At 44.7% G+C, this 14931-nt stretch overlaps 1 protein-coding gene across 1 annotated transcript in view; it reads right to left on the reverse strand.

Moving 5' to 3' along the window:
• The window catches only part of Ttc12 (tetratricopeptide repeat domain 12), a 43080-nt gene extending 29092 nt beyond the window's left edge, over nucleotides 1-13988 (reverse strand). Inside the window, exons 1-6 of the mRNA XM_050156267.1 lie at nucleotides 13921-13988; nucleotides 12516-12588; nucleotides 4612-4772; nucleotides 4089-4110; nucleotides 3340-3417; nucleotides 2484-2605 (exon numbers count right to left, since the gene is read on the reverse strand). Coding sequence (XP_050012224.1) covers nucleotides 2484-2605; nucleotides 3340-3417; nucleotides 4089-4110; nucleotides 4612-4772; nucleotides 12516-12573 — 441 coding nt within the window. The 5' untranslated portion in view covers nucleotides 12574-12588; nucleotides 13921-13988. The remainder of the gene's footprint in view (nucleotides 1-2483; nucleotides 2606-3339; nucleotides 3418-4088; nucleotides 4111-4611; nucleotides 4773-12515; nucleotides 12589-13920) is intronic.
• Nucleotides 13989-14931: the final 943 nt, after the last annotated feature.

The raw sequence follows: 14931 nt of genomic DNA on the forward strand, positions 1-14931 counted from the left end.
TAAGGAATATCTATCTATATAAATATATATATATTTTTCTTTTCTTATCAAGAAGTGCTACATAGATCTTAAGTACTTTTCTTTTGGAACATTCCAGAAGAAAGAGAAATTGTCATTCCATGTAAAAAAGGAAAACCGAGCACCAGGAGAAGTGATTCTCTAGGGTCTCATCTGCCACCAAGAAGAGAGCCGGCCCCCCATCTAGGTTTACTCACGACCCAAAGTTTCTCAACGGACTGTGAGATTCTTAGCAATAAGATGAGCTATTTCCACCAAAAAACCAATCACAGGTGGAACTGGCGCATGCAGTTAAAGTGCAGACCAGCAGGCGGCAGCTGGCTCCTGGGCTCTGCAGGACAGCCCCACTCCCTCTATGGTCCTGAGTCATGCTTGACAACCATAAAGGAGGAAGGAGTCAGCACCATTCTCCATGACAGTCATGACCATGACTACAGCACTGTAAGTTAAGGTCCCAACATCCCTAAGGCGTCACCATGCACTTCAACAATTTATCTTAGGCAGCCTTTTATTTCCTCCTTCCTTCCTTTCTTCTTTCCTTCCTTTTAAGACTTGACACCTTTGTGTCGTTTCCATCCTCCTTTGCTTTCCCCCTTTTTCAGAAGAACTGGTTTTCCTAAATGGCAATTAAATTCCAGATTTATCTAGTGAACACCAGCAATCTTGATTATAACATTAGCTGTAGGGGAGAAACAAAGGCAGTGAGGGGGTAGGCCTTTCTTTTTTTCCTTAATAAGCAATAGTCAGTTCCCAGCATCCTTACTGCTTTCCAGCACTGCCTGCAAACAGCAGAGGCATTTTAAAAATAGTGGCTCAAGTGATTCCTAATACCAGGCAGCCCATTCTGGGTTTATTTGCCTCAGAATGCAGGCTCTCGGAGAGAGGGCTGGAGAGCTGGAAGAAATTGCTTCCCCAAAGCTTCTCAGTGCTCTTCCTTGTATTTATCCACAGCCACTCTTAATGTGATTCTTATGACTAACCAAAGGGTGACTTAAAATTGAACACGGTAAAAATCCAACTAATCTAGATGCATGGGGGTGGGCAACCTGCACTAGATCCAAGTCTGAATTATGCAACATTTTCAAAGCAATTCAAACTCCATTGCTTTCTAATCACTTCAGGGTAACTAGCCTGAACGAAAATAGGTAGATATTTTCCAAGACCAAATTTGGTGCCGACTATGAAGGAAAAGTAATCATTGTATTGATTGCTTACACTTAAGTGATTCTTCTGAATTCTTTAAATGGGACGTATGGCTCCAGTGTTATGTAAGTAATGGGATACTGGAAAACTGCGACAGAGCATTGGGGGGAAATACATGGTGGATTCTGTCCTTAATAACTTCATATTTATAATCTTGTTAGGGCAATCAGACGGGCACTGCTAAGGTGCCTTCTGGCCATCTTTTTCTATGGACTTGCTTCCTTATAACAATTTTTTTTTTTTTGGCCACAAATGAGGGTGGGAAAGGACTCCTGGGCTCCAGTCAGATGCATGCAAACTGCTGAGGTAACGAGGCTGTACTGCTCTTGGATTTATTCGTCATTAAATCAGTGTGACTCTCCAGACTCTCCAGCCATCAACTATCCTGCCTCTTGCTTTGAATGCTTCTCTTCCACAAAGCCCAGACAGGCATTCTTGAGTTAGGGAGATTGGAGCTGACGAGGCCTCTGTGGCTGCCTCCCTCTCTGGTAAACGACGTGGCATCAAGTCTGTCTCATGGAGGTTCTGATGACAGGTCCTGTCTGTCATGGGATCACATCCACGGATCTGCCATCCCAGACTTCACTGTGTCTCAAAGATAAGGTTACTAGTGACATTTGGGTTTCAGATGATAGCTATCCGCCTCCTGCTGTCATTAAGCTGCAGGTTGGAAACAGGGGTGTAGGGGGAGGGTCAGGCTGGAAACATGGGGTGTAGGGGGAGGGTCAGGCTGGAAACATGGGGTGTAGGGGGAGGGTTAGGCCTGGTGCTTTGAGAAACTGAGGTTGCTTGTGACATAAACCTGAAGGGAAAAGGCTTCAGAAACTTTGAATCCCTGAGAACCTGGATGCAGTCCACCCAATCACACAATCAAAAAGCAGGTTTGATAAAATGAGCAGAAAACTAATTAGGAGAGCAGCCTTTGAGAGTCCAAGTTCTCACAGGCTACGTCAGCCTCCTAGTTTCTCCTATCCACATGGGATACAGGGCCTGGTCATCACGAGTGGCGTGCAGGAGCCATCTTGCACGGCGGAGAATGCTGGTTAAGCGCTGCTCTCCCCAGACCCCATCACGCGGGTGACTGAAGACTGCAGACAGCAAGTATTTCTGCCACGGAAACTGGCACATGCGACATACAACCACAAGAGCTGGTTGGTAAACACTTACCAGCCCAACGATACCGTCTACCTTCGTCTCTGCTTTGACCGGCTTGGCACCTGTTCTCGAAGTCGCCACCGTGGACCCTGGCGTGGGTGACCTACCTGGGCTCGGTTGGTGTACAGCACCTTCATGTCCTTCAGCTTCCCCAAACCCTCAGTGTAGCAGAGGATGGCTGCCTCATAGTCGCCCTTGACAAAGGCCTCATTCCCCCTCTCCTTCAGAGCTAGGAGAATAAAAGGCAACAGTGAGCCCTCATCACATGTCACAAGGTCCTTCCAGATTGCAGATTTTCCAGCTCAGTGCATTGCCACTTAGTTTTCTCTGCAGCTATTCAAGGTCCAATTTCTTTAAGTGTTTATTTTCCCCTTCAAGTCTATGTCGAGTTTTCCTCAGAGAAACAACATTTTTCCTAACTGAGGCTTACGTTTGCTCCTCCCAATTTTATTTACTTTTGGCCAAGGCAAGTGCCCCATAATCTTCGAGCAACTAGGGAATGGGCAAGGTCTGTATTACACATACCATCAGGTGTTGAGGATAGCCCAGAACACACTCAGTACATTCACGTACCCAGCCCCAAAGACAGCACATCTCTTTATCCATTTTCATTTATTTCATATCCCCCTTCTCCTGTTTCACTTTTTTTTCTGACCATACCTTTACCCCAGGCTAGCCTGTGTCGCCTCCCTTCTTTCCTACTTCCCAAGCACCATTCAGAAATCTGATTGACTTAGTCTACTTGGGGGTGCCGGCTGAGGTTGTATAATGCTCTCTGCAGGTTAGTAAGAACGAAGGACGGACCACCAAGGATTTCTGCCTGGTCAGGTCCTCTGACTGCCGGTCCATCGTGAACCCACCCCCCAGGGCACCCAATGTCCTCACGCATCAGCATGCAGACTTTCATGGGCTCTTTCCAGCTTGAGCCATCCTAGCTATTGAAACGTAAGGACCAGCAATTACCATCTGCTAGGACTCTGCTTTCTCGTCTTCTCTTGGCTCGTTCCTTTGCATCCTTCTCCACTGATGCCAAGAAGGCCTCTGACAGCAAAGCAGTTACAGCATTAAAAAAAAAAAAGCCAGATAATCCAATCAGTCCTTTAGTTCTCAATTCAAAGGAAGCTACTGTGGGACTTCACAGTTGTACCTTTAATGCATACAAATGCAGGCACGCACATGAACACACATAAGTACACACATTTCTGAGGCAGCTAAAATGTCACTTTCTTAATTTGCCATTAAATGCTGACCTGTGTGTATTATGTATGATGGCTGTCTATGCTTCAGATTTGAAGTATGTCTTTTAAGAGAGTTTTTCCTTTGAAGGGAGACCTTTTATTGTTGTTCTATTTGGTATAATGAGCCTCAGAACTGAGCAACATGGAAAACACCAGCATCCCCTAGGTAGGGAAGGGTAAACTGGATCATAAGGAATAACGGAATTCAGTTTACAAAAGATTGGCCAGGAGAAAACAAAAACCAAACCCCAAACTCAGGAAAGTCTCTAGATGCTGCCTCCTCAGACCAGAGCCCCCAAACCTTGGTGATTAGCAGAGTTTTGTTCCTGGGTTGTTTGTGCCCAGAGGCTATAATTTAAGGGTTTGGAATTTACATTCTTAAAACAAACAAACAATAAACAACAACAACAAAAAAAAACCCTGATCCTGATCCTAAATGAATAAAACCTACTAGAAGAGAGATGCTGCCCTTACCTGGGTTCATTTCATCTGCATTCTGCAAGGCATGGGACATCATAAAAACAAAGAAACAAAGTTTAAAACTCAGTCTCTGATAAATGTGCTTATCAGCCAAGAGAACAAAACAACCACAAATGAGCAGTCAGGTTATTTCCTTTATCCCTAATACTGATGGCTCCCAAATTTACAGGGCTTGCAACATTTATAAAGCTGGAGTTGTAACTGTGGACATAATTCCGGGGCCTGATCCTGTAGAATCAAGATGGCCCAAGTCAAGGGACCCCACCTCCCAACCCATGACTATGTTAGAAATATGAATATGAGTTTAGAAACACGACACTCAAGCTCAGGGGGTAGAGAGGTTGGGTTTTCACTAAAGGAGGAGAAGAAAGCACCCACAAAGTTTATACTTTCCGTATGGAAAACAGATCTAGCAAGCCTGAAATACAACACCACTCCAGCTTCACTGGACAGTCTGAGATCGCACCAGGTCTCCTGACTGAATCTACATATAGAACTCTATAGCAGAAAGGGAAACCTCGGGTGCTCTTGGGGGACTGATCATGGTCTTGTTCAAGGTGGTCCTGCATCCGTCCTCTTCTTGGTCTCTCTCCATCAGCTGCAGCTTCTTTTCCGTCTCCAGGACAGCTTTCTGCTGTATGACGGGATCATCGGAATTCATCTCTTGAATTAAATTGGCTAGAAGAGAAATCACATGCGACTCAATTGAACAAGTTTTTCAGAGGGAAAAAGACTCCATCTGTTGGAAAGGATGGTGTTGAAAATTGATAAGGTCGATCTTAAGACAGGAGAAGAAGGTACTAGGAGGCCCAATGATTAACTGGGACTAATGTGAAACAAGAATGAATAACATTTGTGTTACCTGGGGTGGGGGTAACAAATGGCAAGATAATTTAATGCTGGGCTTCATGAAATAGAGTTTTAAAATCACTGCTCAACACAGTAGCAATTTATGACTCATTTATTAGGAGTTGTGTATTTTGATGACTATTAGAGAAACATGATGAATAAAAAATATCCCTGTTTGGTTTGAAAAGCTTGTGATCTTGCGTGGGAGACAAACATAATAGAAGCAGCTTTGAGATTCACAAAACAACAGCCTTTAACTGCCTCCCTGCCTCTCTTCACTGCACGGTCTGCCCAGACTGGCGTCCACAGACTGCCACTCAGAGGGGTTTCTCTCCTCTGCTCTCCTATCCTACCTACCCGATGAATCTGCTCGTCTCACTCCAACTCCAGATTGATCTAACTATCCATATCTAGCAGCCTTGACTAGAGATGCTGAAGAGTGATGGAGAAAGATGGGTAAATTCCCTGGGGAATCTGGTCCCAGTTTGACTGGACCACCAGCGACCCTCACACTTGTAGCAATCCTATTATGCCATCCTAGGGAAGGCGGTCTATTATTCTCTCAAAGAGTTTTGAGTTTGGGGCAATTTAAATCTGATCATTTCAAACAGAGGACATTGCTTATTAATTCAAAGAGGGAAGGGATGACATCAGGGATGAGCTCTTTTAAGGTCATGTTGTTAAACTCACACAGCTGCGCACATCTGCATCCATCTTTGGTTCTCACCACAGAGGGATGCTGTCTCTCTTGTGTGAGGTTTTTGAGCTTCTGCTTATGCAAGGGGGTTGAAAAATGAATCCTACTCTCAAAGCGAAGAAAGTCATTTGTGGCCAGTTTTGCTATCTATCTGAACATGCTTGATACATGGTTTTGCAAAATGTGAATTAGTGTGTAGCCTACATTTTATTTGTAATATGCTTAAAAGATTTTGTGTGGTACCTGTGGTTATAGGTAGTGTGGACACCATGAGTCAAAGGTAACCCAGTTTAATATTAATAGGTATCCATGTGGATTATTTTTTATGTTTCAGACAGTAGGTAAATGCTGAGTCGAATACCTATATGTGCATGCTATATATTGTTCAGGATATGACTGTGTCAAGTTTCACAGCGATAAGTAGTTTATAATAAAAAGTCTCTAGGCTGGCCAAATGGCTAAGTAGATAAAGGTGCCTGCTGCCAAGGCTGACCGCCTGGATTCCATCCCCAAGATCCACAGAGTAAAAGGAAGGAACTGACTTCCAAAAGTTGCCCCCTGACCCTCACGCGAGCACGCACATTCCCTCTCCCTGGTAAACAAATAAGTGTAATTTTAAAAGATCTCACGACGAAACCCTAGACCTTGTAAAACTAACCAAAAGTTTTTATGAAGTAAATGGAAGAATAAGTCGAAAAAACGAAGGAAATTAAATAAGCAAATAAATATAAAGAGCTGCACTCCTTCACATTGTTGTCAACACCTGCTATGGACAAACTTTTAAAGTTGCTGCCATCATAATGAATGAGATTGGAATCTCATTAACGTGCTATTTTTCACTTTGCTGATTATGATTGGATGGAATATCTTATTAGTTCTTATCCTATTATGCCTATTCTTATTCTTGGTCCATTTTCTACTGGGTCGTTTGTCCCTTTTGCATTGATATAAGTGACTTCTATATAAATTCTGGACCGGTCACATGGATTTTTAAAAATCCCCTTGGGTACAATGTCTTTTCATTTGTTTTTATGCAGGCTTGGATTGATCTAACATCCTCTTCCAGCCCTTTGGGCACCTGCATATACACTCACACAGATACATGCTTACACATAAAACCAAATCTGCACTTTGGTTATTTTCTTTTCTCATCACTGTGTGAGATCCTTGTGCACACTTGAACCTCGTGCAGGGTGGGAGCACAGCTGGCTGAGGATGAAGAGTCTTCCCCACTGTTTTGCCCTCCCTGATACAGATGTGCAATCCGTTCCACACACCTCACTCCCCCTCTGCTGCACTGAGTGCACTTTCTAGCACGCTCACATCCTCACATGGATCACCAAAGAGATTTTTTGTTTTGCTTTTTTTTTTTTTTTTTTTAAATCTCAAACACTGGAGAGTTAGATCACCATTTTTTTTCCTGTGAAATTTTCCTGGTAATTATTGGTCCTTTGTTCTTCCACATGGACCTTTGGGCCAATTTGTTGAATTTGAACACAGACCACTTTGGGGATTTTGATTTAAACTAATGGTGTAAAAGAATTTGGGGACAACTGTTGTCTTTGCCAAATGATACATGAGGAAAAAATACATCTCTTTTTATACACAGATGTTCTTTTATATCTTTTAATACAATCTGTATTGACCAAGCCCCATACTTCACCCGAATTCAGTTAGCTTCTTCCTAACTTTTTTCCTCAGGTCTTGGATCTCATCAAGGGCAGCAGGTTGCAGCCATTGTTTCCTTAGTTTTTTTAGGGGTGTGGCTTTCTGTCAAGCCTTCCATGTTTTTGAAGACTTCTATGATTTTTATTTGTTGGTCTTAACATTTATTTAATGGTTGTGTTTGCGGGGGGGGGGGGCGAGGTAGGTGAATGTGCAGGTTCCACAGAGGTCAAAGTTGGTTCTCTCCTCCCACCAGGTGGGTTCTGAGGCCAGAATTCTGGGAATCAGACAGACCATCAGCCTTGGCAGCAAGCATTTTCCCCTTGAGTCATCTCTTCACTTCACTTGAACAGTGTCCTGCTACACCAACTCCAGTGTAGACCCTGCTTCTCCCACGGTCTGAGTGGCTCCCCTGAGCTGGTCTGTGGCAGTTTCCAAAGGTATCAGGGCAACTGTTTTACGGTGTCTTTCTATTTGGGTTTATTTGGTGTGTTTCTCAGGCTAGATCGACTTGGGCTATAGGACTGGGGAGAAAGATAACAGCAAAGCATTGTAGGGTACAAGATATCACTATGATTTATCATGATGGGAACCATGACAATTTGTGGAAGTTTGTGTCTGCCAGCTTCTATATACTGTTGAATTACTTTCCACACCGCAGGCTTTGCAACAGACCTTAATGAATCTCTCATTTAATGGGAGGAGAGGCATGCTCCGGCTCCCTGAAGGAAACAAAAGTTATCAAGAATTCACCTGGGTGGGAGAATTGCTTGATTCATTTACCTACTTACTTATCCAGTCTCATTCACATCAGTGTGAATTCATGGATATTTATTTTCTACTTAGGATCATAATGTAAACCCAGGTTGTTTATTCTGTTGCTCATATTGTCCCCATTCTCCCCACCGGGAGCTCTTTCAATTAAATTTTTATAATTTTCTCCAAGAAGATCTTAAATATATTTTGACAGTTTTATTTTCATATTGAAATGCGGCATTCCTGAGGCCAAAATGCAGAAATCTCATTTCAAGGTATGAATACAAAGGAAATGAACTCAATCTACGCAGAGTTCTTGGCACTCCCATACTCGTTAATGTTATTCCTGACAGAAACACATAGGATCACTCGGGGACTAGACAGGAAAGTGGTGCCTGCCCTTCAGCTCACAGAAGCAGGGTAGAAGGGTGGTCAAGGGAGGTTGTTTTGGGGCTGGAGAACAAAGGGAACAAGGCAGGCTGTAGCCAAAGAGGAGGAATGCATGCTTCCATCATACTACCTAGAGCAGTGAACTACAGTGAAAGTCACGTGCTGTCCACGTGATAACGGCTAGGAGGGTAGACCTTTAATGTACTCACCAAAAGAGGTGTCATGTATGTGCTTTGACAGGTTAATTTGATTGGCTTAATTAGTTCATAATATATACAAAATATTACATCCATCATAAATATGTAAAATTTTGTTAAATAAAACTTAGGAAGATGTTTGTTTTAAAGACCATTTTATATGATATCAATGTTTGGCATCTACCTTCTTTGTATAATATTTGCTTGGTAAATATTTCTACATTTTTAAGCATTCTATCTACCCCTGTCTTGTAGATATGTCTCTCTAGGCTCAAGCCTAAAGGCCATTGCACACTGAATATCTTCGCTGGGATGTCTTACTCATCAAACTTGACACACCCATCCTTCTTCTACGTCAGCTCTGCCTCAAATCAAATACCCCAGCTCAGTAAATCACTGACCTCCTACCTGCCACTCCGCTCTCAGGACATATCCATGAGTTCTCGTTCTCTCTCAGCCCCCACAGCCAAGAACACCAAAGCTTGTCAAGAATATCTTCTAAGTGTGTTTCTGTTAAGTACTCTCTGTTCCCATTGTCACCATATCTGCCCAGCTGATGGCTTCTACCCCCTGTGGGACTTGGGGAAAGCCTCTTGGCAGGAGCCTCAGCACCCTATTTCCAGTCCGACCCACATTACACACACCCAGCACAGGAATTCTCTAAGACGCTAATGCTCTAGTTTTAAGGATTCCCCTCAAGGGGCCTCTGGAGCATTGTTCTAGGTAAATGTGAGCTCTGGGCTGCAGCTTCCTCAGCTGCCACAGTCTTCTGGTCTTTCCTCCCTCTGATGGACCTTTCTCTCTTTGCTGATGTCTCTGCACCCCTTCAGGCCTTTTCAGTCCTTCTGCTTCTAGGAAGCACCACACTGTCTCCTTAGCACCCAGATTTGCCATCTCCTCACTTCCCAACTAGAACATTCCTTCACATCTGTCACAAGGGTCAACTCCTGCTGACTCTGTAGATTTATTTACGTGTCAATTCTTGAGAGAAGTTTTGACAGTTGTTACAGTTAGAATGCATATACTCTGTCTTATCTGATATATGCTGACGCCCTACACCTCAATATTTTGTCTTTAACTAAGTGATATAAGAGTTGGGCTCCAATCCTATATGATGGGTGTCTTAATTAGAATATGTTCTTACTGACACGGGTCTTTGTGAAGAGTCACACTGAGCTGTGCTCTTCTTCAGGGCTATCTTTAGGAGTCAGCACCTTAGGCAAAGGCATCAAGAATATAATCAAGAACTGCAAAAATGCCCCCTTTGATAGCTGCTCCCCCAACCAGAACCAGACTCAGAACTACTTGGACTTCCGTGACTGGGAGAAGGCTACAACTGAGAAAAGGGGTGATGGCGCCGTTCCTGAGCAGTGCTTGTTTGAGTTCAAGCCCTGCTGCTCCATCCATACCTGGTTCTCAATCTGGGACAATGGCCAAGGAGAAGGTACCTTTCCTAGGAAAACCTGACATGTCTCCTTGGCTCTCCCTGGGTAGTAAAGGCAGATTTAGGTACATGATGGTTCTTACTCATTGGAAAAGGAAAAAGAACACTCCCCCCCCCAAGAAGGTATACAGGAAAGGCTAGGGAGAAAGCTTCATTAATAAAGTGCTTGCCAACACATAAATCTGAGCATCTGAGCATCTGAGCTTGATCCTCAATGCCCTTGTAAAGAACTGGATGTGGCAGTCCACCTGTAATTCCAGTGCGCGGGAGATGGATACAGGTGGGTCTCTGGGGCTTGTTGGTTAGGGACTGTAGCCTAACTGGTGAGCCTCAGGTCCCAGTCAGAAACCCTATCCAAAAGAAAAAAATAAAGTAGATATATGTGTTTTCCTACTCATGAACCCGAACACACAACTGCATATAAACGTGCACACACACAACATATGCTGTAAATACACAATGAGAAGTGGCCTTCTCCAAAGTCAAATGCAGAGGTCTAAGGAAAAGCCAATCCTGTCAACCCTTTGTTCTTACAGCTGAGTTTCAAAAACAGTGATAAAATAAAATATATTTCCCCTGTTTAATTCACCTAGCCTTTGGTACTCTCTGATAACAGTCCTGCCCGACAACTGCCTAAGCTGGGTCAGATTCTTCTGCACTTTTCAACTCTCTCTTCCTTCCACACATCACCTTGAAGTTATTTTTTTAATATATACTTTCCCACTAAGCTATGCATGTCATAAAAAAGTGATTCTTTTACTGCCTTGTGTACTACTTAGAAATAACACACAGCAGGAGCCTGAGGAATGGATGCATAGAATCTATATGCATGTAGCCATTCAAATTTAGTTAAAAAATGCAACAGGATTAGCAATTTGGTCACCTTCCCACGGCTCAGGGTGTCCAACAGTTACCACAGTGACCATTTGGATCATTGTGGAAAATTCAATTGCATGATGCTAATATAAAAGGTACCCGGGTAAATTGAGAATGAATGAAGACTAGACAGGGAAAAAAAGACGAGGAAATGACAACATCCAGGTACAGAGATGAAATGCCAGAGTATGGGGAGCACACCAGAAGCAGCTTATTGCTGCTCAAGTGTGAGGTGAGAGAGATGAGAGGGTTCACAGACAAGGTCACGTGAGAACTTAGTCCCGATGAGAGCTCCTGATTTATTGCGACTGAGAACACAAGCAGAGAAGTGTCTGGCCAGATCTGCAGTTTAGATACATTACTCTGTGGGGAGTATAGGCCTGACGGCAGGAACAAAGATTAGAGGTTGTTAAGAGTCTGCTGAGAGGAACCAGAACAAAGGGCGGCTCAGACTAGATGGACAGTGGGTGGGGCAGGGGAGCCCAACCCGAAGTCTGATTGGATAGAGCGTGGTAAAGGAGGGAGGAGTCCCACTGGCTTGTAGATTTGGGGGTGACAGTGCCACCAACTGAGAGCAGAAGCAGAGGGCAGAGAGGGAAGTTTGATTTAGGAAGGGGAAAGAAGAGAAAGCAAGAGATAATGACTCAGTTCTGGACGCATTAAGTTGGAAGCAATTGTGATTTAGAGTCCACTTGGCAATTAGCCATAGAGCTTGAGGCTCTGACAGAAAGAGAGGCAGCAGAGACACCAGCAAACAGGTGGGTTCACATGAAGAGATGGGTGAGCAGTGTACCAAGGTCACAAAGGCATTCAGGAGGGAGAGGAGGAGAAGCCGGCAAGGAACGCAAAGAACACACAGGTGTGCATCCACATGAGGTTATCCCATTTCTAAATCGGGCTCTTCTTAGCTTCAAACAAGCTGCTTGTAAAGTCTGGGAAGGGGTGTACTGGTTTGGAATCTCTTTCATGTCTTATATGGGTTCGGAGTATATTCTCTGAAGAATATATATCCTACCTGTTTGAGCTCGGGAAGGGTGGTCTAGGCCAGAGGGAGAGAGAAAAATGACACTCACAAGTCATTCATGTCATTGGTGGATCTGGAGGGAAAGACACACTCTTGCCCCCTGCCTAGAACAAGAGGGACCCAAATGACCGCACGGACTCTCCAGTGATCCCAGAGCAAACATCTAGACTCCCTGGCCACATGGAAACACCAGCTCTGGTTGAACGGAGAGGTACATGGAGGAGAGCTGTCAGTCTGAATTTCAGAGAGACTGAAACAGCTTCTATGATACCAATTAACAGGCAGAAAATACTGCCCCAAGGCTGTAAGTGAATTCCCAATAGCCTTTCTGTTTAATTTCAATTACACTTTTTTTTTTTTGAGAGAGAGAGAGAGAGAGAGAGAGAGAGAGAGAGAGAGAGAGAGAGAGAGAGAGTCATAAACCTGTCGGACAAGCCAGGAGCTAACTTAGAGCCAATCATTTTTCTCCTTACCATTCCACCTCCCCAAAGCAGAACTCAGTCTATGATTTACAGCTACTTACTGATTTCATCCACATTTTCCAGAAATCTCTGCAAGTCTCTCTCTTGATCATCAGCCATTGCAGACACAAATCTCTAAGGAAGGCAGTATAAATTATGAAATTAATAATAAAACACTAAACAGAACCGTCGAACTTATTATCTGTCTAAGACTAAGAGCCAAGTGATTATTAGTAGGGCCGATTTGCGTTTGTAAATGTCATGAATAACAGCAGGGCAAAGCCATTTTTCTCTGGCTGCTGTTTAAGGCCAAGGGACACTCATTACTTGTGGCAATACTTCCGGAGAGCTGCCAGCTCTGCCTCTGCTGGGGAAATTGCTCTACAATAATTCCTCCAACGGCAACATCGACCACTGTAATTTAGGAATCAGAGGCAAAGGAAGCTGGGAGAGCAGCCGATGGGCTGCCAGGGCTAGAGGAGGAGGGTAGTGTCCAACTTTGGCCATGACAGGCATGCCTAGTCAGAAGCTAGGGCCAGGTAGTGCATCAGGTAAGTAGAGAGGGGACTATCTGCATATATATGTCCACACTTGCTTAAAACCTGTGGCTCTGGCTTGTTTCTAAGCACAAAGGGGAGGCACAAATTGTCAAAAGATGTCAAAGTCCACCAGGGCCTGCTTTCCAATACCTCCACCTCAACCCCATCCCCACCAAAGTACATTGGCTTTATTACACTTGGTTTTGAACGTGAAGACTACATGATAAACTTAGTGGTAAAGGTTTACCCACACAGCTAAAAATCACCTGAAACTTGTAAAACATTGATTTCCCCAGCTTTGGCTCACACAGAAGTTGCTGCCCAGGGATGCACCTTTTAAAGACACTACGCGGTGACATTTAAGACAACGATGAATTAGAACTCTGTCACGGACAATTACGCAGTTTCTCTGTGCATGCTATGGAAACCAAAATGCGAACCCAGAGGACACCACGGGGTTAACTTCAGCAACTGGGACTTGGTGGGTTATTAGTGAGGCTTTCTTAGCTAGGAAACAGCCTTGCACAAGGCTCAAACAGTTAACCTTCCCTGGAAACCCGTCCAAGGGTACGAGGCTAGCGCCGGCCAGGCGCTTCACAAAGACAGCCAATCTTTCCAAAGCGGTTAACCAAAGTCAGAGGGGTCCACAGCAGCGTAGAACCACAGTTCCGGGACAGGGCACAGAGGAGGACTTACAACCGTGCCCCGCCCCTCCGTCCTGCACACACCACTGGAGGGCGGGGACAGCTGCAATGTTGCTTAGCAACCGCTCCCAAGCGTCCTGGCCTTGTACCCTCAGTGTTGGTCCCAGCTTGCAGCTGGTACCTGCCACATCCTCAGGGTCCCAACCCAGCGGCCTTTGTTCAACTCTGAGGCCAGGCCAGGACCAGTCTCAGGGTAGACCCCAGGCCCACACAGTTGAACTGACCTGCAGCGCCCAAGATCGGACAGGAAGTGGAAGTGGAGAGCAAACTGTGACTGGCCTCTGTGGGGGGAGAGGCGGGGCCTGGCGGGGCGGGGCTTCTTGTGACTCCCAAACACAGTTTGTTCCTGGGACGTCCCACCCAGAGCCAGAAACCTAAGTAGCTAAGGGCTTGTCCCTAAAGCCCTTTCGCTTTTGAGTAGCGCGGGAGTTCAATACCAATTGGTTTCATATCTTTCACCCACAAAGTCAAAGTCTCCATCCAGCGTACTTCTGTGTGAGTTTTGTTTCCTGTTTTTTTTTTTTTTTTTTTTTTTAAATGACCAATGTGTGATCTCTAAGGCAGTAGCGTACTCTCCTTGCTTCTCGATTTTTCTCACAAGTGGAAAAAAAAACCGGCACTTCCTCTTTGGGTTATTATAATTAAGAGGCCTGGATCCTAACGACAGGCGTAAGTGGCATGCAGCGAACCCTAGTAGGATTTAGGGCAGCGTGAGCTTGGGACACATTAATTTACATTCAAAATATACCTTTAAAGAGACCTCTCCCCCCCAACCTCCACCGCCCCCCATCCCACCCCCCACGAATCAGGGTTATCACTGTGTAGCCCAGCCTGGCCTCAAACTCCTATCCTCCGACCTCAGCCTACTGAGGGCAGGAATTAGAGTTACATGCCATCAAATCCAGCACTAATCTGCTTTTAAAAGCATGTTTCAACATGCGATGCACTAGGTCTTTGTAGGTGAGAAGTTTGACAGGAACAAGATTGAGCTGATGACCCCAGTAAAAGTTGTGGGTGCTTTTACAGAATGTGTGGTAGGGGCCCAGGAGTCCTCAGCACTTACCAGGAGGGCAAGGAGGTCCAGGCAGAGCCAGCCACTTCCAACACAGATGGCAGATTCTATAGCCTCAGATAATAGGAGGATTATTTGAAGACTCCACGGGCATGGGGTGCAGAGGCAGCCTAGCAGGAGTACTTGCCAAAGCAGGACAGCCCAAAGGGGCAGAGAGATCTCC

This window comes from Alexandromys fortis, unplaced genomic scaffold (assembly GCF_014885135.2).
Source record: "Alexandromys fortis isolate MF-2015 unplaced genomic scaffold, M_Fortis_MF-2015_v1.1 scaffold_89, whole genome shotgun sequence".
Lineage (NCBI taxonomy): Eukaryota > Metazoa > Chordata > Mammalia > Rodentia > Cricetidae > Alexandromys > Alexandromys fortis.